Source organism: Pleurodeles waltl, chromosome 1_1 (genome assembly GCF_031143425.1).
Source record: "Pleurodeles waltl isolate 20211129_DDA chromosome 1_1, aPleWal1.hap1.20221129, whole genome shotgun sequence".
Taxonomy (NCBI): Eukaryota; Metazoa; Chordata; class Amphibia; order Caudata; family Salamandridae; genus Pleurodeles; species Pleurodeles waltl.
The window spans coordinates 4,961,647-4,988,590 of NC_090436.1; the positions used below are offsets into that span (position 1 = coordinate 4,961,647).

The 26,944-nt window shown below is 47.7% G+C and overlaps 1 protein-coding gene across 1 annotated transcript in view; it reads right to left on the reverse strand.

The window, feature by feature from the left end:
* Positions 1-26,944, reverse strand: part of AUP1 (AUP1 lipid droplet regulating VLDL assembly factor) — a 63,264-nt gene that overhangs the window by 23,692 nt on the left and 12,628 nt on the right. The window contains exons 4-9 of the mRNA XM_069203473.1: positions 16,024-16,211; positions 15,342-15,414; positions 11,042-11,115; positions 8,919-8,985; positions 2,269-2,374; positions 1,930-2,085 (exon numbers count right to left, since the gene is read on the reverse strand). Coding sequence (XP_069059574.1) covers positions 1,930-2,085; positions 2,269-2,374; positions 8,919-8,985; positions 11,042-11,115; positions 15,342-15,414; positions 16,024-16,211 — 664 coding nt within the window. The remainder of the gene's footprint in view (positions 1-1,929; positions 2,086-2,268; positions 2,375-8,918; positions 8,986-11,041; positions 11,116-15,341; positions 15,415-16,023; positions 16,212-26,944) is intronic.

A 26,944-nucleotide genomic window follows, 5' to 3' on the forward strand; every position in this document is an offset into this window, starting at 1 on the left:
ACACACTGCACCCGATGCCCTCGGCTCGTGTCCAAAAGAACCAACACTGCAGAGAGGATCCCCAGGCGACTCCAACGACGTGGACACCCCGAGTCGACCTCCCTGCACCCCCACAGCGATGCCTGCAGAGAGGATACAGAGGCTCCTGCTGACCGCGACTGCCCAGTAACAAAGGAACCCGATGCCTGGAAGAAACACTGCACCTGCAGCCCCTAGGACCGAGAGGAACCAACTACCAGTGCAGGAGTGACCAGCAGGCGCACCTCATCCTAGCCCAGTCGGTGGCTGGCCCGAGAAGCACCCCCCTGTGCCCTGCCTGCATTGACAGAGTGACCCCCGGGTCCCTTCATGGCTTTCAATGCAAAACCTGACACCTACTTTGCACACTGCACCCGGCCATCCTTGTGCCCTCAGGGTGTATTTTGTTTGCCTGTTTGTGACCCCCCCCCCCCTTCCCCAGTGCTCTACAAAACCCCGCTGGTCTGCTCCCCGATGACGCAGGTACTTACCAGGCTGGAACCGGAGCACCCCTGTTTTCCATAGGTACCTATGTTATTTGGGCCCTACTTTGGCCTCTGCACCTGACCGGCCCTTTGTTGCTGGGTGTTTGGGGTTAACTTGAACCCCCCAACGGTGGGCTGCCTATGCCCAGGAGACTGAACTTGTAAGTGCTTTACTTACCTGAGAAACGTAACCAAACCTACCTCCCCCAGGAACGGTTGATTTTTGCAGTGTCCACTTTTAAAATAGCTTGCCATTTTTGCCAAAACTATTGCATTACTGTTTTAATTCAAAGTTCCATATTTACCTATGCCAAGTACCTTACAATTTATGCACTTACTTGAATTCTGAATCATGTGGTTCTAAAATAAATTAAGAAAACAATATTTTTTCTATATAAAAACCTATTGGCCTGGAGTGAGTCTTTGAGTGTGTGTTCTCATTTATTGCCTGTGTGTACAACAAATGCTTAACACTACCCTTTGATAAGCCTACTGCCAGACAATGAGATCGCTGGCGTGCACGCCAGACAATGAGATCGCTGGCGTGCACGCCAGACAATGAGATCGCTGGCGTGCACGCCAGACAATGAGATCGCTGGCGTGCACGCCAGACAATGAGATCGCTGGCGTGCACGCCAGACAATGAGATCGCTGGCGTACCCGCCAGACAATGAGATCGCTGGCGTGCACACCAGACAATGAGATTGCTGGCATGCACACCAGACAATGAGATCGCTGGCATGCACACCGAATAATGAGAGTGCCAGCATGCAACTCTTTGGGAAGGACACTTCTTACTGGGATTCAAAAGACATTTTTGTAGGTTTATTTCAATTGTTTAACTGTAAAGGTGAAACCTACACTAGCTTCTCAAGAAGTCCCATTCTTGGCACATTATAATACCAAGACACACTAAATGGAAGAAAATAATTCTACGAGAACGCCATTTGTCTATGGGAGAATAGCGAGGGAAAGGACAATGAAGTAGCAATCTCACCAAGAGAGCATCACAACAGGGAAATAGAACTCAGCTAGGTGGATTTCTTGGTAGAGCACTGAAACACCAGTGCACTGGCTAGAGGTTACAAGGTGTAGAGAAACTCCTAATCTGAGGCCACCGGTCGAAGATTAGCCTCTTGCTTTCAGATACGAGTGTGACCTCATGTCTTACCACGCTGCAGAGGGAGAAATTTCAGCGAGATGTACTAGTCTTCATTAAACTCAATAACCGCAGGATTTGTCGATTTAATGGGATGCATTAAAGGAGTCAGAGCAGGTTTCTCAGTGTTGGAGGGAAGAGTCGTGTTCATTCCAACTTGAGTTGATTGGCACAGACAAGCACTAGCTTGCTACGTTGAAGGGCAGCCTTGTACGTGCCATGAGGTACAACCCCGCAGCCCCGGTGCCATCCAGCAGACCAGCTTACCTAGATCCCTCTTGATGACGTCCAGCGGGACATCAGGCAGTACTTCCCTCACTTGCTGGGCCATTCCACATAATCGCGCATCTTCCTGGGCAAAGAGGCCTAAGCCAGCCATACTGGCTGGCACCCTAGGCCTGGCTCCCATCGAACGGTTGTGTACTGCAAGAAGGAACGATAGAAATAGGACTTCAGTGAAAATGTGGTGCTCTGCACACAATGATATCACAATGTAATGCTCAGGCACACCACCACTGTGGTCGCTAACCCAGGACAAATCTCAGGTGCAAGAACATGCGTCCTACCTCACTGGCCCTCATCGAATAACCCAGTGTGGATACCGACCTGCACTGGACGGCTCTGGCTGGACGTGCCGCAGTCTCTTCAGATATTCAGCTTTGTCAGCGGATGTAAAGTGCGTAGAGACGATACCAAGCTCTAGCGCCAGTAACTGTAGGAAGGAAAAGAATCACTCAGAAAAACAGTACAAGGTCAAACTCCTCTACGTGACACTACTGCGATGGTAACCCGGCTACTTTGGAGAGTAATAAAACCCATCAAAACAAAAATAACATACGTAGAGAAGAACGGTGCCGTAGACTGACACCCATTATCCTGTATAGAAAGAGCTTAGGTTACGGACGCCATCCAGTGTGTTACAGAAAGAGCTTAGGTTACGGACGCCATCCAGTGTGTTACAGAAAGAGCTTAGGTTACAGACACCATCCAGTGTGTTACAGAAAGAGCTAAGGTTACGGACGCCATCCAGTGTGTTACAGAAAGAGCTTAGGTTACGGATGCCATCCAGTGTGTTACAGAAAGAGCTTAGGTTACAGACACCATCCAGTGTGTTACAGAAAGAGCTAAGGTTACGGACGCCATCCAGTGTGTTACAGAAAGAGCTTAGGTTACGGATGCCATCCAGTGTGTTATAGAAAGAGCTTAGGTTACAGACACCATCCAGTGTGTTACAGAAAGAGCTAAGGTTACGGACGCCATCCAGTGTGTTACAGAAAGAGCTTAGGTTACGGACGCCATCCAGTGTGTTACAGAAAGAGCTTAGGTTACGAACGCCATCCAGTGTGTTACAGAAAGAGCTTAGGTTACGGACGCCATCCAGTGTGTTACAGAAAGAGCTTAGGTTACAGACACCATCCAGTGTGTTACAGAAAGAGCTAAGGTTACGGACGCCATCCAGTGTGTTACAGAAAGAGCTTAGGTTACGGATGCCATCCAGTGTGTTATAGAAAGAGCTTAGGTTACGGACACCATCCAGTGTTACAGAAAGAGCTTAGGTTAAGGACGCCATCCAGTGTTACAGAAAGAGCTTAGGTTACGGATACCATCCAGTGTGTTACAGAAAGCTTTTAGGTTACGGACGCCATCCAGTGTGTTACAGAAAGCGTTTAGGTTACGGACGCCATCCAGTGTGTTACAGAAAGAGCTTAGGTTACGGATACCATCCAGTGTGTTACAGAAAGAGCTTAGGTTACAGACGCCATCCAGTGTGTTACAGAAAGAGCTTAGGTTACGGATACGATGCAGTGTGTTACAGAAAGAGCTTAAGTTACAGATACCATCCAGTGTGTTACAAAAAGAGCTTAGGTTACAGATCGATCCAGTGTGTTACAGAAAGAGCTTAAGTTACAGGTAGATTCAGTGTGACAGAAAGAGCTTAGGGTACGGACACCATTCAGTGTGTTACAGAAAGAGCTTAAGTTACAGGTAGATTCAGTGTGACAGAAAGAGCTTAGGGTACGGACACCATTCAGTGTGTTACAGAAAGAGCTTAGCTTACGGATAGGTCCAGTGTGTTACAAAAAGAGCTTAGGTTACAGATACCATTCATTGTGTTACAGAAAGCGTTTAGGTTACGGACACCATCCAGTGTTACAGAAAGAGCTTAGGTTACGGACGCCATCCAGTGTGTTACAGAAAGAGCTTAGTTTACAGATCGATCCAGTGTGTGTTACAGAAAGAGCTTAAGTTACAGATAGATTCAGTGTGACAGAGAGAGGTTAGGTTACGGACACCATCCAGTGTGTTACAGAAAGAGCTTAGGTTACAGACACCATCCAGTGTGTTAAAGAAAGCATTTAGGTTACGGACGCCATCCAGTGTTACAGAAAGAGCTTAGGTTACGGATACCATCCAGTGTGTTACAGAAAGAGCTTAAGTTACAGATAGATTCAGTGTGACAGAGAGAGCTTAGGTTACGGACGCCATCCAGTGTGTTACAGAAAGCATTTAGGTTACGGACGCCATCCTGTGTTACAGAAAGAGCTTAGCTTACGGATAGATCCAGTGTCTTACAGAAAAAGCTTAGGTGGGCCAGTCCAAGTGTATACAGAGGCTGTGGTACTGGCAACAGGGGCTGTAATTGCCTAGCAAATCCTGCTATCAGGGCCAGAATAATTGGAACAAGTTTAGGATAAGAAACAAAAGAAGGAAAAAAAAAACTTAATTTAACAAGTGTTCATAATGGGAAGCCATTGATGTCAACCAGGATCTGTCCTAAATTAATAATAAAAAAATAAAAAATTGTTTAAAGAAAGATCGCTCAAAATAACTTACCTTCAAGGAGCATCATGGTTAGAATCCAAAACTAAACGAGACCGCCCATTTATTGTTAGCTGAAGATCCAGCACCCTGGCTCGTGACCTCCCATGAATTCACAAACTACATCAGTGCTTTAATCGGTTTATTTTTTTAAGTTATGAGAAACAGATTTTTTGCCTATTTGGTCTTTTATAAGTTCTGTTTATTCAAAGTGTCAAGAAACCTCCGATTGTGCGCTGCAAAAATATAACAATGTACCAATAACATACTGAATGTCTACTTTATCCATTCCGTTTCACTGTGAACACCCTTCGACATTTGGGGTGGAGGCTTATCTGCCGCAACGGCCGCCCTGCACTACACCAAGGTAAATGAGTTAAGAGTCCAGAGTCCAGACCAAAGCACGTCTTGAAGATCTGGACTGTGCCTTATTGGCCTCGGTACAGACCTGAAGTACGCCCCTTATCATGGATGTGGAGAACTTAATAGAAAATTCACACCATCTTTGAAAGAGATGCCAATGAGAATGATGTCAGGTCGGGAAGTGTTAGTGTTCTAAATGATTATAGAATATTTACCTGCTATCTAACACCACCTTAAATGAAGTTTCTTCAAGCAAGGTGGAACTCCAGTCTTCGACAAGCACACAATAAAATACAGCCGTCTCAGCAGTGGGTAGGATGCCTTCCTTGGGACTATGAAGTTTAACTGGGGATTTCCCTAAAGGGACAGTGGGACTGGTTGATCCTTTTCGTCTTGATGACTGGTATGAAAGCCTCTCAAGTAGCTACTAGGTCAGTCACGTCTACTGAAATCCAAATGGAAGTGGTGTGACTGAGTTAGCTTTTCAGCAACTCTGAAGCGTCTCGCCAAAGAACGGTGGATGAGAGTTAAAGCTGTTCCTAGAGGGGCCAGTCATTACTTCCTAAAAGAACAGGATAGCTGCTCAGGTCACTCACAGCACCGCCCTTCGGCGGGAAAGGGATACCCTTCTATTGCACTGTTTGAAATTGAGGGAAATGGTGTTTCAGCAGCACTTACCACCAGAAGGCTGGACTTGCTCGAAGAAAGGATCGTAAGGGGGGTGGGGGTGGGGGGGGGGGGGGGGGGGCGGCTTCCTCTCTGGTCTATGAACATGGTTTTCCGGAAGGTGGATTTAACAACGGATTGCAATGCCAGCCCCAGGAAGTACTTCGAGGTACATTAGTCTTACGTCCTACTGTGTTCTGATGTCTCTCAAATCACCAAGATTTATTTGTTGAAAAAGTAAGGAATTTTTCTTGATTGAATAGTGTGAAGAGCACCCAAAGATAAGGTTTTAACATTTCCTCTAGTCCCATCAGATGAAATACAGGAACTCCCATCAGAAATAAATACCCAATACCTAGGGAACCTCTGTCCATTGTTACTGTAAGGAAATGGCTCCCTGTTGCAGTTACCCCCCACTTTTTGCCTGATACTGATGCTGACTTGACTGAGAAGTGTGCTGGGACCCTGCTAACCAGGCCCCAGCACCAGTGTTCTTTCACCTAAAATGTACCATTGTTTCCACAATTGGCACAACCCTGGCACACAGATAAGTCCCTTGTAACTGGTACCAGTGTTACCAAGGGCCCAGTGACCAGGGAAGGTCCCTAAGGGCTGCAGCATGTGTTGTGCCACCCTAAGGGACCCCTCACCTAACACATGCACACTGCCATTGCAGATTGTGTGTGTTGGTGGGGAGATCATTGGCTACTGCCCTCCAGCCTAACACACCCCTAAATTCAGTATTTAGGGGCGACCCTGAACCCAGGAAATTAGATTCCTGATGACCTAAGAAGAAGGACTGCTGACCTGAAAACCCTGCAGAGAAGAAGGAAGACAACTTCTTTGGCCCCGGCCCTACCGGCCTGTCTCCAGATTCAAAGAACCTGCAACAGCGACGCATCCTGCTGGCCCAGTGACCTCTGCCAACTCAGATGACAGCCCTGCAACTCCAAAGGACCAAGAAACTCCTGTGGACAGCAGCCCTGTCTAAGTAACAAGAAAGCATCTTTAAAGGGACTCTCACCTCACTCCAGAAGCGCGAGTCCCCACCACTCTGCACCCGATGCCCCTGACCCATGTGTCCAGAAAAACCCAACGGCCCAGAGAGGATCTCCGGGAGACTCTGATAACATGTCCACCCTGGGCTAACCTCTCTGCACCCCCACGACGACGCCTGCAGAGGGCATCCCAAGGACCCCCCTGACTGCGACTGCCTGTAACAAAGAAACCAGATGCCTGAAAGAAGCACTGCACCCGCAGCCCCCAGACCCGTGAAGAACCAACCACCGGTGCAGCAGTGACCAGCAGGTGCAGCAGTGACCAGCAGGTGGCCCTCACCCTTGTCAGTCGGTGGCTGGCCCGAGAAGGACCCCTGTTGCCCTGCCTGCATCATCTGAGTGACCCCCGGGCCCCTCCATTGATTACAATTACAAACCAGATGCCTTGTTTGCCCACTGCACCTGGCTGCCCCAGTGCCGCGGAGGGTGTACTGTGTGTGCCTACTTGGGGACTCCCCCACCCCCAGTGCTCTACAAAACCCACCTGGTCTGCTCCCCGAGGACGCAAGTACTTACCTGCTAGCAGACTAGATCCGGAGCACCCCTAGTCTCTATATGCTCCTATGTTATTTGGGCCCCTCTTTGACCTCGGCACCTGGCTGGCCCTGTTTCGCTGGTGCTGGGTGTTTGGGGTTGATTCAAACCCTCAATGGTGGCCTGCCTATGCCCCGGAGACTGAACTTGTAAGTGCTTTATTTATCTCAAAAACTAACCTGTACTTACCTCCCCAGGAACTGTTGAATTTTACCCTGTGTCCACTTTTAAAATATCTTATTGCCATTTTATGCCAAACTGTGTACATTACGGTTTTCATTCAAATGTCTATTTATACCTATGCAAAGTACCTTACATTTAATGTACTTACCTGCAATTTAAATCTTGTGGTTCTAAAATGAATTAAGAAAATAATATTCTTCTATATAAAAACCTATTGGCCTGGAATTAAGTCATTGAGTGTGTTCTCATTTATTGCCTGTGTGTACAACAAATGCTTAACACTACCCTCGGATAAGGCCTGACTGCTCGATCACACTACCACAAATAGAGCATTACTATTATCTATTATTGCATCTGTCAAGCCTCTCAGGGAGCCCCTGGACTCTGGGCACACTATATCTCATTTTGAGATGGTATATACAGAGCCAGCTTCCTACACTTAATTCATGTGGAAACAAATTGAAATAAAATTGGTCAGACAAGCTTAAAACTCACGCTGTTACTTTTGGTAAACCTCGAACCCTGGAGCTCATGTGAACTCGCTGAACAACCGAGCGATGTTTCCATCAAGGTGAGGCCTTCCTTACCTGAAAGTAATCAGGCTACGATAGCTGAGGCTCCAGGGGGATCCCGTCTGGCTCCTTGCTCGGTCTTCTTCACTGGCCATAGTGGGTTAGGTGCAGCTAGTCTCTTGGGTTCTTGGCAACCGCAACAGATAAAATAACTCTAATTCCGTATTGGTTTTAAGAGCTCATGAACATGTACATATCTGGAATGTAGCTTCATCAGAGCTACCGATGGGATCAGAGGGAGTAACATGCAGAGAGCAGTGTGGCCACATACCAGCAGTCAGGTGAACAAATCAGACATGATTGGACAGGTGAACGTCTAGTCTACTCAGAGGAGTCAATTATTTCTAGACATACTTGTTCATGATCAGAAACCACGCTGGATGTTGGTTTTGTGTGTGCCACAGGACAGAGACTCATGACAGACTACAGTGGTGCACAGTTTAGTATCCTGCATATAATCATGGAAAAAACATGTGTATGCCTGTAACCCAAACAGGTCTATGCCATTCTATTCACACTCATTGTCAATGCACTAATTTCTCTGCTACCAAATTAGGTATATCGCTTAGCCAGCAGACATTGCTAATATTAAAATATAGTATCAACTTACGGGATCCATCCAGTAACCCTACGAACCAAGGTACTTGTGGCTCCTCAAATAACAGTGGCTCACTTGGGATCGCACCCAGAGCAAACACCCAAAAGAAACATTTATACACAGAAATAGAAAAACAAAACAGAATTCGACAAACCCTAAAGTTTGTTCACTGAGTTTATTAAAAAAATCTTCAAAAGCGACACTAAATAAACAGATATAAACTATATATAAATGACTGCAAACTGCTGAGGTGTTTGGTCTGCTCTCTCTGCGTGCGTGTGTGTGTATATATACACACATATATATATATATTTCTTTTGGGAGTTTACTCTGTGTTAGGTTTACAGCTAATATATTCTAATTTATTCACAAAGCATACTTCTTTGTAAAATTTGCTATCCCAAGTGAACCATAGTTATTTGAGTAGAAATATTAAACTATAGGCCATTGGCACATAATTACCTCTTGTGCGCGGACAGCCAGCTCTTCGCTAGATTCTCCATCCTGCTTGGACATGGTTGGCAGCCACCTGAGAAAGAAGGATGAGAAAAAAGCTCACACCACCATTGCAACGAAAGACACAGATTCAGAAAGAAATGTTCCAAGTGACGCTCCACAGTAAAGGTCTCCCTCCTTCATGCCAGACTTGGAGTGGGACGGGGTTCTAAGGCTGGTGAAAGGGCAACTAAGAGTGAAGATTTCTTATTTTTCAGCCCATTACGAGCCAAAATGATTGTACGCTGCAACTGTAGGCTTCATTTTTGTAAGAGTGCAATTCTGTCACAAAGATGTTTTTAACATAGAAATGCATCTCCTCTTAACAGGGCTGCAGTCACTCGTTTTCTGATGCCAGTGCTTAAAGTGGCGTATATCGAATGTTTTCTCTGTCATTTGTCAAATATATATGTTTTAAGCAATACACACCGACTTGTATGCAGCACAAGCCTGATGCATGGATTTTAAGGGCCAGAGACAAGCAGACTAGGAAGGATAGAAGGATAAAAGGCCAAGGGAGCAGGTACAGTGATTGACAGGTTTCAGCCTCTTCTCCAGAAAGCACATTTCTAGTAGAAGTCACATTCCGGTTAGAGTGTGAAACCAAAGGTAAGGAGCCCCCTCACCTTCCCTAGCTCAGAGAACGCAGTCATGGTCCGAGATGCATTTTATCCACAAGAGGGCCAGGGCTTCAATCCCACAAGTGTGGGTTTACCAGAAGAGACTGGCTATGTAAATGCAGAGACCCTCTGTTCCATGTTCAGGGTCTCAACAGGAATTAAATCAAAGTAAAAAATATGGTCCTTTGAAGAGTGGGAGCCGTGGAACCGGACAGAATGAATCAAAAGGATAAATCCAAGAGTTAAGTGACAGAAAAAAAAGAATATCAATTAAAAGGAGTTGGGCTTAAGAGACAGGAGCAGCTTGTGCAGAGAGAAACAGGCATGCAAATTCTAAGTAACAGCTCAGCAAGGAGACTTCGGATAGCTAGGCTGAAAAACCTTCAGCAATTTGAAAAAAGCAGGGGCCTTTCCCTTGTGGAGGGACAAAAGAGGAAGAAGGCTGGACAAGAGGGGCAGAGAACAACCCTGAGGTAAAGGACTTTCCATTAAAGGGAGCAGCCTGGAAGACATGCCCAGATGTAGAGGAAGGAGAAGCATGCACTGCAAACTGTGTGTAGCCCTGAACTGAACACAATCCTGGGGGCTGGAGGGGGCACTCATAGCACAGAACAGGAAGCAATTGAGAAACATGAAGGAATTGAACCACTGCGTGTTGTTGCACAAGTTAACATTTCTGCAGGTCTACAGAGAGGGTCATGTGGTAGAGGTCAATGGTGGTCCCGTTAGTTGATTATGTGGGAAGGGGGCTTCCAAATGTACAAAATATTAGGGTCAGGCGGGAAGTGTCTGCTACCTTGGAATGACAATAACTAGAGACCACCATAAAATTGTCACTTCTACTGTGGAAAGGTTGGTAGCTCTATTCACTAGTGGGGAGTGGCTTCCACCTACACTTAAATGGAGCTAACTTCCAATAATAGCAGCACAGGCTGGTACACACTGATTAACACCACGCACACTGCAGTCCCAAGACAGCCCCTGAACTAGGCCCTTGGCCCTGCAACAACCCACTTCCCATAAAACCTCTGCTGCCAACACTTGAACCTGTCGGAAGCAGATCAGGGAAAGTGGACCATCACCAACCACGGGATGATGGTACTTCTATCACCCTGCTTACGAGGCCCATCACCGGATGACGGTACTTCTATCACCCTGCTCAAGGCCAATCACTGGATGACAGTACTTCTATCACCCTGCTTACACGGTTCATCACTGGATGACGGTACTTCTACCACCCTGCTTACAAGGTTCTCGATTAATGAGCAGAACGGTCAGCCTGCTGCGAGGCTCCTTACTGACTGGTGCTACTAGTGTCAGACAGCTTAGAAGGGTAATCACTACGGACTGCTCTCAACTTGCTTACAAGGTTCACCACGACTGACTCGGCTAACGTCAGCCTGCTTAGAGGGCTCTTCACCGCTCATCTCCCGCTTCCCCGGCCCCATGATAGTGAGAGATAGTTAGTACCTTACTTGATAAACTGTGAAGGGCACAAACAGGGTCCAAAGCAACTCCGCGAGGAAGGAGGAGTCGGCCAAACTCTAAGGAGAAAATGAGACAGTGAAAGGTGAACAGATTTTTAAAAAGTATTCTATAGAAAAAAGCTACAAAGAACACAGAAAACAGCGGAAAGTTAGACATACTGCAGAGAAGGGGAAAGAGAAGAAACAACAAACAATATCAATCAGGAGCAAGGTAACCAGAAAGAGGACTGTGAGAAACACAGAGTTGAGAGATCAAGAAATGCACCAACTGAACAAACCTGCACATGGGTGTGTAAAAAAAAAAGTCAAAGTTATGGAGACAATATAGAAAGTTAAGAGCCAAGAAAACTAAGGTTACCAGGTGACTCCATGTCACCAAGATTCAATGTTTGAGGCCTGTTTTTTTTTTTTTATTCTAAAATGACTGTTTTCAGATGTGTTAGTTTCATTGGATCCTCTGAAGTTAGACAGGAGCTTACTAAACACCAGTGCAGAAGCACTACACCCTGGGTCAAACAGATTCACCTGGTGATCTGAAAGAAAAGGTTTAAAGGCCTTAAGATTGTCCATGGACGGGATGAATACAGGAGACCTGCAGCAAGATCCCAGGGCAAAAGTGGACAGTGCTTACTTCCTATGAACTCCCAGTGAGCACAGGGTTAGCCCCATATTACTTCACACATCTGTCTGCAAACAGGACAAGCCCTCCTCCTGCTCGGTCATTAACCAGCATGCTGCCTGTGGTCACTTCAATGTTCACGCCATGCACATCTGCCTGTATATAGTACGTCCTAACCAAGCACACCGGCCTGTCAGCTGCAGGTGTCCTCCTCTTATTTTAGCCCACCTGTAAGGAAATGCCTCCTTGGCATGGTTACCCCCTGACTTTTTGCCTTTGCTGATGCTATGTTTTGAATTGAAAGTGTGCTGAGGCCTGCTAACCAGGCCCCAGCACCAGTGTTCTTTCCCTAACCTGTACGTTTGTATCCACAATTGGCACACCCTGGCATCCATTTAAGTCCCTTGTAACTGGTACCTCTGGTACCAAGGGCCCTGATGCCAGGGAAGGTCTCTAAGGGCTGCAGCATGTCTTATGCCACCCTGGAGACCCCTCACTCAGCACAGACACACTGCTTGCCAGCTTGTGTGCGCTGGTGAGAACAAAATGAGTAAGTCGACATGGCACTCCCCTCAGGGTGCCATGCCAACCTCACACTGCCTATGCAGTATAGATAAGTCACCCCTCTAGCAGGCCTTACAGCCCTAAGGCAGGGTGCACTATACCATAGGTGAGGGCACCAGTGCATGAGCACTGTGCCCCTACAGTGTCTAAGCCAAACCTTAGACATTGTAAGTGCAGGGTAGCCATAAGAGTATATGGTCTGGGAGTTTGTCAAACACGAACTCCACAGCACCATAATGGCTACACTGAAAACTGGGAAGTTTGGTATCAAACTTCTCAGCACAATAAATGCACACTGATGCCAGTGTACATTTTATTGTGAAATACACCCCAGAGGGCACCTTAGAGTTGCCCCCTGAAACTTTACCCGAATATCTGTGTAGGCTGACTGGTTCCAGCAGCCTGCCCCACTAGAGACATGTTGCTGGCCCCATGGGGAGAGTGCCTTTGTCACTCTGAGGCCAGTAACAAAGCCTGCACTGGGTGGAGATGCTAACACCTCCCCCAGGCAGGAGCTGTAACACCTGGCGGTGAGCCTCAAAGGCTCACCCCTTTGTTCCAGCACCGCAGGACACTCCAGGTAGTGGAGTTGCCCGCCCCCTCCGGCCACGGCCCCCACTTTTGGCGGCAAGGCCGGAGGAAATAATGAGAACAACAAGGAGGAGTCATTGGCCAGTCAGGACAGCCCCTAAGGTGTCCTGAGCTGAAGTGACTAACTTTTAGAAATCCTCCATCTTGCAGATGGAGGATTCCCCCAATAGGATTAGGGATGTGCCCCCCTCCCCTTGGGAGGAGGCACAAAGAGGGTGTACCCACCCTCAGGGCTAGTAGCCATTGGCTACTAACCCCCCAGACCTAAACACGCCCTTAAATTTAGTATTTAAGGGCTTCCCTGAACCTAAGAATTTAGATTCCTGCAACTTACCTGAAGAAGAGGACTGCGGAGCTGAAAAACCCCTGCAGAAGAAGAACAGAAGACACCAACTGCTTTGGCCCCAGACCTACCGGCCTGTCTCCTGCCTTCCAAAGAAACCTGCTCCAGCGACGCTTTCCAAAGGACCAGCGACCCCTGAATCCTCAGAGGACTGCCCTGCTTCAAGGAAGCCAAGAAACTCCTGAGGACAGCGGCCCTGCTCCAAAGGAGCAGATTTAAAGACCCCTGCAACTCCCCGCAAGAAGCGTGAGACTTGCAACACTGCACCCGGCGACCCCGACTCGACTGGTGGAGAACCAACACCTCAGGGAGGACCCTCCGGCGACTCTGAGACGGAGTAACCAAAGTTGTCCCCCCTGAGCCCCCACAGCGACGCCTGCAGAGGGAATCCCGAGGCTCCCCCTGACCGCGACTGCCTGACTCTCAGATCCCGACGCCTGGAAAAGACCCTGCACCCGCAGCCCCCAGCACCTGAAGGAACAGAACTTCTGTGCAGGAGTGACCCCCAGGAGGCCCTCTCCCTTGCCCAGGTGGTGGCTACCCCGAGGAGCCCCCCCCTTGCCTGCCTGCATTGCTGAAGAGACCCCTTGGTCTCCCATTGAAACCTACAGAGAACCCGACGCTTGTTTGCACACTGCACCCGGCCGCCCCCGCGCTGCTGAGGGTGTACTCTCTGTGTGGACTTGTGTCCCCCCCCGGTGCCCTACAAAACCCCCCTGGTCTGCCCTCCGAAGACGCGGGTACTTACCTGCTGGCAGACTGGAACCGGGGCACCCCCTTCTCTCCATTGAAGCCTATGTGTTTTGGGCACCTCTTTGATCTCTGCACCTGACCGGCCCTGAGCTGCTGGTGTGGTAACTTTGGGGTTGCTCTGAACCCCCAACGGTGGGCTACCTTGGACCCAAAACTGAGACCTGTAAGTGATTTACTTACCTGTTAAAAATAACAATACTTTACCTCCCCCAAGAACTGTGAAAATTGCAGTGTCCACTTTTAAAACAGCTATTTGTGTTTTATGTGAAAAGTATATATGCTACTGTAATTATTCAAAGTTCCTAAAGTACTTACCTGCAATACCTTTCAAATGAGATATTACATGTAGAATTTGAACCTGTGGTTCTTAAAATAAACTAAGAAAATATATTTTTCTATACAAAAACCTATTGGCTGGAATTGTCTCTGAGTGCGTGTTCCTCATTTATTGCCTGTGTGTATGTACAACAAATGCTTAACACTACTCCTTTAATAAGCCTACTGCTCGACCACACTACCACAAAATAGAGCATTAGTATTATCTCTTTTTGCCACTATCTTACCTCTAAGGGGAACCCTTGGACTCTGTGCATGCTATTCCTTACTTTGAAATAGCACATACAGAGCCAACTTCCTACACCACCTGTGTAAAGAATGGGGTCTTTTAGACGGCTCTTTCCATGGTTGTTTAAACTATAAAAAGGTGGCCCTGCTCAGTAGCGATGAATTCCGAGACTGATTGAATGTCAAATGGCTAACATTTGTTCCGTGAGGAACTTTCTCGCAGCTGAACGGGGTCATCTTCTTGCTGGCATGAGAAAAATGAAGCATCTGACATGCCCTACAGTGATGAATTTTTATTAATTATTTGCTTTGCATTGCATATGAATATATATCAATATAAGTGTACCCTTGCATGTATATATTTGCTGTTTACAGATTGAAGATCCTTTCTTACGTTGTTGTTGCACATTCTGAAAGTACACTTTTTTACTATTCAAACCTTCCTTCATGAACCTGGTAAAAAGCTATAATAAATGTATTCTTCAGATTAAGCAGTGCATTCCAGAGAGTCTTTTCGACTCTTTTCAGTGTGTAGATCTTGGGTCAGTCAAAAGTAAGGCAAAACACTGCATCAACAGAGTTCATCTCTTGATGATTAGCAATACCTGAAACATGACACAGTCTAGTGCAATTCACCCGTCTCTCTATTCTACACCTGAACACTCTTGCTATTCAACTGTTCCACGCTCACGTCTACTCCTACTCGAGCCAACCTCACTGCACCGGTCCTTGCCCAGCCACAGTTCCCAAAAATCACAGCCTGCCCACAGCCCACCTCCCCTTGGCATCTAGCACCTCATCAGGTCAAGATCAATAAACACCCTTTTTTGCACCACAGGGCACACTCACAGCAGCTACAAAGGGTCTCTGGACGTGCACTGCTACGGGCTGTACGTCATCCTGGATAGAGAACGGCCAGGAGCTGCAAAAGATAAACAGAAAACACTCCTATAGAACAACTGCGATACAACATAACGCTAACCACTATTTGATTTCTTAACTCAAGGTCCCAGGCATCAAAACAAACTGCAGGGAGAGCTCTTCCAACCTATAACCCGGCAAAACAACACTGTGCGGCAAGAGGCACATGGCGCAGGGAAAGTAACTGCTCAGTACTGTAACTGGAGAACAAAAACTACTTCAATCTTCGGCAAGATGAGAATTTCTGCAGATCACAGCAGAGAGAATCACTTCTGACAACACAGGAAAGGAAGTCTAACAAACACATTGGAGACAAAGACTCAAAACAACATGTTTTTAAGTTCATAAACATTTTTCAACTGTTGGATACCATGGAGCTCATACTGCGGGGATAAAGCGGTGATGAATTCTCAACTCATAGTACTCATTTCTGAATTCACAAACTGGCACCCTACGAAGCTCCAACTGCACTCTCAGCCTCGGTGCTGTATGCAGGAAACGCTTTGCGCAGAATTCGTCCCACAAATTTGCGGTACCACTGTTGTATATGTGACTTGGAGAAGAACCTGCCCATAAGGAAGGTCTGCCAAGATCACGCACCTCTACTCACCTGAACTTGAGCAGCCCGACTCTGCCGTTGGTAGCTACTTCCTCAGGGAAGAGGAGCAGCGGGAGACTGCCCTCCTGAGACACATACTGCTTCAAGTGCTCCAGCAGCTCAGCTCGGCTCCACGCAGTGCCCAGCTCCATGAAACCCCGGGCCCAGCACAAAAAGCCAGGCACTCCATTCAGCATGGGCTGGAAAGAAAAGCAAGACAGGTTAGAGAAATCGTGGGGAAAGAAAGACAGCCTGAGAAGAAGTTCTTAACACCTACAAGTGAAGACAGACCACTTCTTCAGACTGGGACCTTAAAGACGACCTAGGTGTGGACGATTCGCAGAAGCCAGGAGTCATTTCTATCTACAGTTCCGGCCATCGCTCACCTCTTTAAATAACTTCAATACCACTCACTGCAACAAACCCCTCTGCACTTCGGTGCGGATTCTCTGTGCCACATCTTTCTATCTCCTCTTCAGTTGGGAGGCAGCGCTGTAAAGCGATGGCCTGAGAGGATTCTCTAAAGATGCAGTGACCTGTTCCAGTTTGACAGTCTTGGCAAAGGGTGCACAGTTCTCCTTGAACACGGCCCATGGTTTGTTTGAGGTAGAGTGCTATACACTAGTGACTATAAAGCAATGCAGTGGAGTACATATCGCGGGGAAACGGATATAAAAACATTGCTAGTATGTGTGGCTGTGCGTTCGATACTGCAACAAGTACTGATAGCTTTACCATAAAAATAAACTGATACGCTTCACGATACCGGAAGACAGGATAGATACAGGTGTGGATTTCCACTCCTTTACGGATCCCATTCGGTATTTAGAGATGCCAGGTCTCGCCGTTGGGCTATGCCCCTTTCAGACTGGGCTCTTTGCCTCAGCCATGTTTGGAGGCTAGCGAACCTAAATGCCCTCAAGTTTACTTCTTACTCACATACCCACAAATCAAACTCGAGATTAGAGTATTTCTTTATCCCAGCAGGAGACCTAGGTGGGTGGCTGGAGGTAGAATACTGCCCTGCTTCCTGTCAGACCACTCACCACTGGAAATGACACTGGTGCGCCCTTTCAAACAGGGATACACAATAGAGACTCAACCCTTGGTGGTTACAAGGTACTAGAGGAGTAATTACAGGACCTTAATAGGGATTGTATTGCTGGCTATTTGGAGCTAAACTCAAACCCAGAGGCAACATAGAATAATACGGTGAGACCTGAGAGCGGTTATGAGAGATTGAATCATCCAACATCTTTTGGGACAGACGAGAAATAGTGAAAAGAAAAAACACTTAAAACAACAAACAATCCACCTTGAACAGGTGTATCTGCGATTTCTGAAACAGAAAACCCAAAGCTGGCTGGACATTGCTAGGGCAGCCCTGAAAATAAGGGTTCTAGATGCAGCGAAGACGGCCTAGTCTGCCTCGTAGCACAGACTTCATGAACATAGAGATAAGTTAAGAAAACTGCTCTATTGGTGGGACAATAAAAATATGAAGGCTAGATTCATTCCTAAAATTCACAACCTTAAGTGTGACCTCATATACATCACAAAAGATCGCAGATGCATTTGTAGTCTATTAGGAAGCACTATACAGATCCTGACCACTGAGGTGACGACAACACCAACAACAGAGCATGCAGGATTTGATATTTCCAAAATGTCTGGCAGAGAAGAGCTCTCTGAAGAGGGGACACTGAAAGAGGCCATACACAGCATCCCCAGAGCAAAGACTCTGGGACCAAATGGCTTTCCTCTGGGGAAGCCAATGTCTCTCGCTTAATGCTGTGGCTGATGTCCATGCAGGCCAAGGAGCTGCACAAAGACCTGTGTGGAGTACCATTGCAGTCATCCCTAAGCCAGAAAAAACACTTTCAGAGTGTGCCGTTTATAGGCAACATACAGGCCAAAATATTGGTGAAAGGTTGGTCAATAGACTGTGTTCTTGTTAACTAGGGAGCAAACCACCTTGACCAGACGGGGAAGCAGACACTGCATCTACCGTCTGCAGGTGGTGCCGGCTCATTCGGCCAAACTAGAGGACCCAGCAGCTCCAGCACTGAGGGACTGAGAAGGCCTTTGATTTGGTCGAGTGGACATTCTTCTACCAATTGTTAGAGAATTTACATTTTTGGCCAGATTTACAGGAGTGCATAAAGGTACAATGCGGTTCCCCTTGATCTAGGGCACAAGTCAATGGTGCGCTGTCAAGGCCATTTCAGATAGCACAAGGGACCTGACAGGGTTGCCCAGACCATGTAGCCAATTGTGGAGTGGATTAGGGTGTGATGTCCAGGGTGGGAAATCTTTTGGGGTAGAGTCCTTGAGGAATACCTCTCTTTCTACGTGGACGATGTCCTGCTATTTATGCAGAAGTTGTACCTCATATTACTGAGACTGATGCAAATTCTGGAGGCCTATAGTGAGGGTGACGTGGAAGAGGTCAAAGGTGGTCCTGTTGGTTTGCTTTCGAATTTACAAAGTATTAGGGTCAGGCGCTGTAGGAAAGTACCATCTTGCCTGGCATGTTACCCCCATATTTCACTGTATATAAGTTGTTTTAGTTGTATGTGTCACTGGGACCCTGCCAGCCAGGGCCCCAGTGCTCATAAGTGTGCCCTGTATGTGTTACCTGTGTTATGTGTAATTGTCTCACTGAGGCTCTGCTAACCAGAACCTCAGTGGTTATGCTCTCTCATTTCTTTCCAAATTGTCACTAACATGCTAGTAACCAATTTCACCAATTTACATTGGCATACTGGAACACCCTTAAAATTCCCTAGTATATGGTACTGAGGTACCCAGGGTATTGGGGTTCCAGGAGATCCCTATGGGCTGCAGCATTTCTTGTGCCACCCATAGGGAGATCTGACAATTCTTACACAGGCCTGCCACTGCAGCCTGAGTGAAATAACGTCCACGTTACTTCACAGCCATTTACCACTGCACTTAAGTAACTTATAAGTCACCTATATGTCTAACCTTTACCTGGTAACGGTTGGGTGCTAAGTTACTTAGTGTGTGGGCACCCTGGCACTAGCCAAGGTGCTCCCACATTGTTCAGGGCAAATTCCCGGACTTTGTGAGTGCGGGGACACCATTACACGCGTGCACTATACATATGTCACTACATATGTGTAGCGTCACAATGGTAACTCCAAACATGGCCATGTAACAAGTCTAAGATCATGGAATTGCCCCCTCTATGCCATCCCGGCATTGTTGGCACAATCCCATGATCCCACGGGTCTGTAGCACAGACCCTGGTACTGCCAAACTGCCTTTTCAGGGTTTTCACTGCAGCTGCTGCTGCTGCCAACCCCTCAGACAGGTTTCTGCCCTCCTGGGGTCCAGCCAGGCCTGGCCCAGGATGGCAGAACAAAGGACTTCCTCAGAGAGAGGGTGTTACACCCTCTCCCTTTGGAAAATGGTGTGAAGGCAGGGGACGAGTAGCCTCCCCCAGCCTCTGGAAATGCTTTCATGGGCACAGATGGTGCCCATTTCTGCATAAGCCAGTCTACACCGGTTCAGGGACCCCTCAGCCCTGCTCTGGCGCGAAACTGGACAAAGGAAAGGGGAGTGACCACTCCCCTGACCTGCACCTCCCCTGGGAGGTGCCCAGAGCTCCTCCAGTGTGCTCCAGACCTCTGCCATCTTGGAAACAGAGGTGCTGCTGGCACACTGGACTGCTCTGAGTGGCCAAGACCAGCAGGTGACGTCAGAGACTCCTTCTGATAGGCTCCTTCAGGTGTTGCTAGCCTATCCTCTCTCCTAAGTAGCCAAACCCTCTTTTCTGGCTATTTAGGGTCTCTGCTTTGGGGATTTCCTTAGATAACGAATGCAAGAGCTCATCAGAGTTCCTCTGCATCTCTCTCTTCACCTTCTGCCAAGGAATCGACTGCTGACCGCGCTGGAAGCCTGCAAAACTGCAACAAAGTAGCAAAGACGACTACTGCAACTCTGTAACGCTGATCCTGCCGCCTTCTCGACTGTTTTCCTGGTGGTGCATGCTGTGGGGGTAGTCTGCCTCCTCTCTGCACTAGAAGCTCCGAAGAAATCTCCCGTGGGTCGACGGAATCGTCCCCCTGCAACCGCAGGCACCAAAGAACTGCATCACGGGTCCCCTGGGTCTCCTCTCAGCACGACGAGCGAGGTCCCTTGAATCCAGCAACTGTGTCCAAGTGACTCCCACAGTCCAGTGACTCTTCAGTCCAAGTTTGGTGGAGGTAAGTCCTTGCCTCCCCACGCCAGACTGCATTGCTGGGAACCACGACTTTTGCAGCTACTCCAGCCTCTGTGCACTTCCAGCGGAAATCCTTTGTGCACAGCCAAGCCTGGGTCCACGGCACTCTAACCTGCATTGCACGACTTTCTAAGTTGTCCTCCGGCGGCGTGGGACTCCTTTGTGCTACTTCGGGTGAGCACCGTTTCACTCCTCTTCGTAGTGCCTGTTCCGGCACTTCTGCGGGTGCTGCCTGCTTCTGAGAGGGCTCCTTGTCTTGCTCGACCCCCCCTCTGTCCCCAGACGCAATTGGCGACATCCTGGTCCCTCCTGGGCCACAGCAGCATCCAAAAACCCTAACCGCACGATTTGCAGCTAGCAAGGCTTGTTGGCGGTCTTTCGGCGGGAAAACACTTCTGCACGACTCTCCACGGCGTGGGGGATCTATGTGCTTTGGGGAACTTTAGTGCACTTTGCACTCACTTTTCAGGGTCTTGGGGTGGGCTATTTTTCTAACCCTTACTATTTTCTAATAGTCCCAGCGACCCTCTACAAGGTCACATAGGTTTGGGGTCCATTCGTGGTTCGTATTCCACTTTTGGAGTATATGGTTTGTGTTGCCCCTATCCCTATGTGTCCCCATTGCATCCTATTGTAACTATACATTGTTTGCACTGTTTTCTAAGACTATACTGCATATTTTTGGTATTGTGTACATATATCTTGTGTATATTTGCTATCCTCATACTGAGGGTACTCACTGAGATACTTTGGCATATTGGCATAAAAATAAAGTACCTTTATTTTTAGTATATCTGTGTATTGTGTTTTCTTATGATATTGTGCAAGTGACACTAGTGGTACTGTAGGAGCTTCACTCGTCTCCTAGTTCAGCCTAAGCTGCTCTGCTAAGCTACCATTATCTACAGCCTAAGCTGCTAGACACCCTATACACTAATAAGGGATAACTGGGCCTGGTGCAAGGTGCAAGTACCCCTTGGTACTCACTACAAGCCAGTCCAGCCTCCTACATTGCTAGCCTATCCTCTCTCCTAAGTAGCCAAACCTCCTTTTCTGGCTATTTAGGGTCTCTGCTTTGGGGAATTCCTTAGATAATGAATGCAAGAGCTCATCAGAGTTCCTCTGCATCTCTCTCTTCACCTTCTGCCAAGGAATCGACTGCTGACTGTGCTGGAAGCCTGCAAAACTGCAACAAAGTAGCAAAGACGACTACTGCGACCTTGTAACGCTGATCCTGCCACCTTCTCGACTGTTTTCCTGGTGGTGCATGCTGTAGGGGTAGTCTGCCTCCTCTCTGCACTAGAAACTCCGAAGAAATCTCCCGTGGGTCGACGGAATCTTCCCCCTGCAACCACAGGCACCAAAGAACTGCATCACCGGTCCTCTGGGTCTCCTTTCAGCATGACGAGCGAGGTCCCTTGAGCTTAGCAACTCTGTCCAAGTGACTCCCACGGTCCAGTGACTCTTCAGTCCAAGTTTGGTGGAGGTAAGTCCTTGCCTCCCCACACTAGACTGCATTGCTGGGAACCGCGTGTTTTGCAGCTACTCCGGCTCCTGTGCACTCTTCCAGGATTTCCTTTGTGCACAGCCAAGCCTGGGTCCCCGGCACTCTAACCTGCATTGCACGACCTCCTGAGTTGTCCTCCGGCTTCGTGGGACCCCCTTGTGCAACTTCGGGTGAGCTCCGGTTCACTCCACTTCGTAGTGCCTGTTCCGGCACTTCTGTGGGTGCTGCTTGCTTCCGAGTGGGCTCTCTGTCTTGCTGGACGCCCCCTCTGTCTCCTCGCGCAATTGGCGACATCCTGGTCCCTCCTGGGCCACAGCAGCATCCAAAAACCCTAACCGCGACCCTTGCAGCTAGCAAGGCTTGTTTGCGGTCTTTCTGCACGGAAACACCTCTGCACGACTTCACGACGTGGGACATCCATCCTCCAAAGGGGAAGTTTGTAGCCCTTGTCGTTCTTGCAGAATCCACAGCTTCTACCATCCGGTGGCAGCTTCTTTGCACCCACAGCTGGCATTTCCTGGGCATCTGCCCACTCCAGACTTGATCGGGACTCTTGGACTTGGTCCCCTTGTTCCACAGGTACTCTCGTCTGGAAATCCATTGTTGTTGCATTGCTGGTGTTGGTCTTCCTTGCAGAATTCCCCTATCACGACTTCTGTGCTCTTTGGGGAACTTAGGTGCACTTTGCACCCACTTTTCAGGGTCTTGGGGTGGGCTATTTTTCTAACCCTCACTGTTTTCTTACAGTCCCAGCGACCCTCTACAAGGTCACATAGGTTTGGGGTCCATTCGTGGTTCGCATTCCACTTCTAGAGTATATGGTTTGTGTTGCCCCTATACCTATGTGTCCCCATTGCATTCTATTGTGACTATACATTGCTTGCACTGTTTTCTATTGCTATTACTGCATATTTTGGTATTGTGTACATATATCTTGTGTATATTTGCTATCCTCATACTGAGGGTACACTCTGAGATACTTTGGCATATTGTCATAAAAATAAAGTACCTTTATTTTTAGTATATCTGTGTATTGTGTTTTCTTATGATATTGTGCATATGACACTAGTGGTACTGTAGGAGCTTCACTCGTCTCCTAGTTCAGCCTAAGCTGCTCTGCTAAGCTACCTTTTCTATCAGCCTAAGCTGCTCGACACCCCTCTACACTAATAAGGGATACCTGGGCCTGGTGCAAGGTGTAAGTACCCCCTTGGTACCCACTACAAGCCAGTCCAGCCTCCTACATGCGTGAAGTGTCCACTATCTTGGAATGACAATAACTAGAGACCACCATAAAATTGTCAATCTTACTGTGGAAAGGTTGGTAGCTCCAATGACTAGTAGGGAGCGGTTTGCACTTACACAAATGGTGCTGACTTGCAAACGGAACTACCAAAGTTGATATTCCAAGGTACCACAAGAACTGTTACGTCAGACCCGATGTGTTGCTCAAGCAGAGTTTAATGTGACAATTTTCCAAAGGGCTAATTTAGAAAGTTGCCACTTTGTTACCAAATTTTTCCAGTAGTCATTTCTGTTGAAACCAGCTTCTGTAGCCCGAGGCTACCTGCTACCTTCCAGCAGACAAGGTGCAAACAACTTTCTGGAAGGAGAAAAAAAGAAACTGCTCTGGGAGGAGGTGTGACATCCTCTTGGCAGGATCGCCCGCGCAGTGTGAACCACAGATGGTGAAGCCGCCTCTGTTGAACAAATGTAGTTCCCACTAGGCAGGGACCAGTCTTTCGCTCAGGCTGGCACCTCAAGGAGGACTAGAAAACTCGTGGTCAAACCTGTTTTCCATGGGGAGGGTAGCCCCAGGTAACCAAACCTCTGGTTAGGCTTAGAGAGTTCGACACACCGAGAAAATGGTTTGGTCATGTTGGTAGTGGCCAGAGTATTGACTCTGGGATAACTAGATGCCACATTTAAGAGGAAGTTGTCACCAGGTGGGTTTCGTCTCCCATGAGAGCTTGTAGCCCATTTGCTAGTTAATAACCCACTTCCCGGAGCTAGTAGATGGCATAAAAGTGCAGCCCCTGGCGTGCAGAACTCAAACTACTGCTGCACCAGAGAAGACAGAAGAGGAATGTGCCTGCTGACTGGATAGACTACACAAAAGAGGTGGCACAAAGAGGACAGACTGCTGCTGAGGACGTGGAGAGAGACCCCAAGGGCTGCACCAACTGCCCATGGTTTTTAACCCGGGACTAGTTAGGCTAGTCCCCTGTTAGCCACATAACCACAAAAGGCTAACGGTCACTGCTTGTGAGTGACCAGCTGCCTGGCTACTGAAACGGACCCATGCGGACCCTGCACGTGCTGGGAAAGGGAGTCCGTCCCCTTGGACCGCATCAGAGTGTACTTGCAGCCCCAACCGAAGAACGCAGAAGAAAGGCACAAGGAAATAGTTGTTTGCATGGAGACCAGCTGGCCAGTTCTAACTGTTCCCATATTGGAACGAGTTGGTGGGTTTTGGGAGCTCGAGGCCCGAGATCAGAGGCTTCCATCAACACCTGTGGCAAAAGGTGACCACAAGGGGGCGCTCTCTGCATCAGTGTTTTCAGCACCCTCCAGCCCTGCATCAGGACCACTTCCATGGACTTCATTAGCCGTCCAACAGAAGGATTCAGAACTGGATTGGAGGCAGCCGAGAGTGACCGGGAACTGTCCCTCTGGACCTGTTTGGTCCCTTTGGTTGACTCACTGCCCCAGGTGGCCCGTCCAACATCGCTTAAGTAGCAGTTTCAACTTGTTTGTTGTGGTTAACCCTAAACTACTATCATGGATGAAAATGATTAACTGCACTGGAAAAGCAGTGGTTTATTGTTTCTTTTAAAAATCATTTATCTCTGGTTGATTTTTCTCTTTATAGTGTATCGAAAGATAAAAAAGTACAGTATATTTTTATAAATTGAAGTGGGATGTTTGTGGTATTGTGTTTCTTACGGTTTAACTGTTTTGGTGTTGCTAAATGATTTACACGCGTTTTCTTCTAAGTTGAACTTGACTGCTCTGTGCCAAGCTACCTAGGACTCAGCTAAGGTTTCATTTATGGAGACCAAACTGCATCTTATAGTAAATTGTGCTTTACTGCTTGATGAGGTCTCACAACCCAATCAATGAGCAACCCAAATCAATAAACAGATATTTTAAAAAACATTAAAATTTAGACAAGTGAGGAGTGTGTTCAATACACTGTGCAACCTCCCCATGGTCAATCTGGAGGAACCTAACATCTACAACAAATCAGAGCTGAAAAAAAATGACGAGGCGCGGGTAGAGTAGCTGGAGAGCTCCTCTCAGTCGCGGAGGCATGCCCTAACTTTCAGTCATTTCTGATGTGTGTTCACAGCAATGGGCAATGATCACAGGAAGTGATGACTGTCAAAATATGTGCCTTCTTGTGTGCTATCAGGACTACTAGGAACGCTTTGAGTGCTTTAGTGAAACACCAGGCACCATTTAATTAGCAAAAAAGGTGGATGCTTAGTGCATTTTGATAAGAACTGTTTCAGTATTTTGCTTTATAAACTCTGACATGTAGAAAGCCTGTTGATGGCATTAAGTACTCAAGAAAGGGTGAGCCGCTTGGACGAGTATGTTGGGAGTATGGATCTGGAAGACCCTGTGGGTCTAAAGAGACCGGGACATTTTGAAAAAGCAGCAGAGAAAACCACATGTGCACGGCCCCAGATGTGCTGCCCTGTGCTGAAGGACTGTCAGTTCCACCTAGACAGGCCAGCGATTGTTGTGATGTGATTTTTATTTTCATCTATTCAAGCATGTGAAGCTGGACTTGTGCTGCTTTCTAAGCACTCAAGTTGACAAACCTGAAATTGAGATTAAATCCCAGCTGGTTAGGTCGAGGAGAAGCTGCATTGCTAGGAGTTCTAAAGAGGAAGAAGAAAGGTGAAAACTGCTATAGTGGAAGATATGTTGGTTTTAGGGACATTCATTTTGCCACGGGTGACAGATTGGGTCCCAGAAGGCTCCATTTCAAGGTAGAAACAGTATGCAATAGAAAACATTTCTGAAGAACCAGAGGTGGCACTGACAAAGATGTAAACTTTGAGTCCTCAAATCTACAAAACCATCAAAGCCAGCACTCCAGCTTTTCCTGCAGACAGGCTCACCTCCTCAGTGGTTCTCGGCACACCTGCAGCCAGGACACCATCAGACCGCAGATTAAGTGTAATTACACATTGACAAAGACCATGTGTCTCCCCTGCCCGAGCTCACAAGCCAAGCCCTTCCCCCACTTATCCTGCAAACAAGCTCACCACCCCTAGTGGTTCTCAGCACACCTGCAGCCAGGACACAACCAGGTTGCAGAACAAGGAGTGTAAACAAGCATTGACAACAACATGTCTCTCTGCCAGCGCTCACAAGCAAAGCCCTTCCCCCACTTATCCTGCAGACAAGCTCACTGTCTCTAGTAATTCTTGGCACACCTGCAGCCAGGACACAGACTGCAGAACCAGAAGTGTAAACAAGCATTGACAACAATACATCTGCCCTGCCCGAGCTCACAAGCCAAGCCCTTCCCCCCTGCAGACAAGCTGACCATCTCCAGTGGTTCTCGGCACACCTGCTGCAGGACACCATCAGACTGCAGAACAAGAAGTGTAAAAATGAAAAAACAAGACAGCAGCCCTTTTCAATCTGCATCCAGGATCTGCAACAACATCACTGTATCTATCAGGACCACCCAATGCAGCTCTAATTTAGGAAAGAGTTGAAGCCGCACCTCCTAGAAGAACACTACAACGTCACCCTTAACCGCCCCAACCATGGTACCTCTCCTTTCATTTGCGGACGTTATGCTGGTCTTTGACCCTGTACAGTGCTTCGCTGCCTTCTGGCTACACGCGAGCTATAGAAATACCAAAATTATTCTTACATTTAAAAGGGATTTCAAAATGCCACAAGTATTTCATAATATGAGATGACACGTCTAGGAGAAGGAGGCAAACCACAGCATGACCTGCTATGCACGGACCAGATGGGACTACTGAAGGGCTTTCTTTTATCAGGTGAAGGGCTACAAAACACAAGTGTAGGCACGGTTATACGTTCTCTTAGCTACTGCTAGAAAGCTCCAACAAAGCATCATCTATCGAGAAGGGGTTTCATGGTAAGAGGAAACACATCTGAGCTAATGTGCTGTGATACAAGGG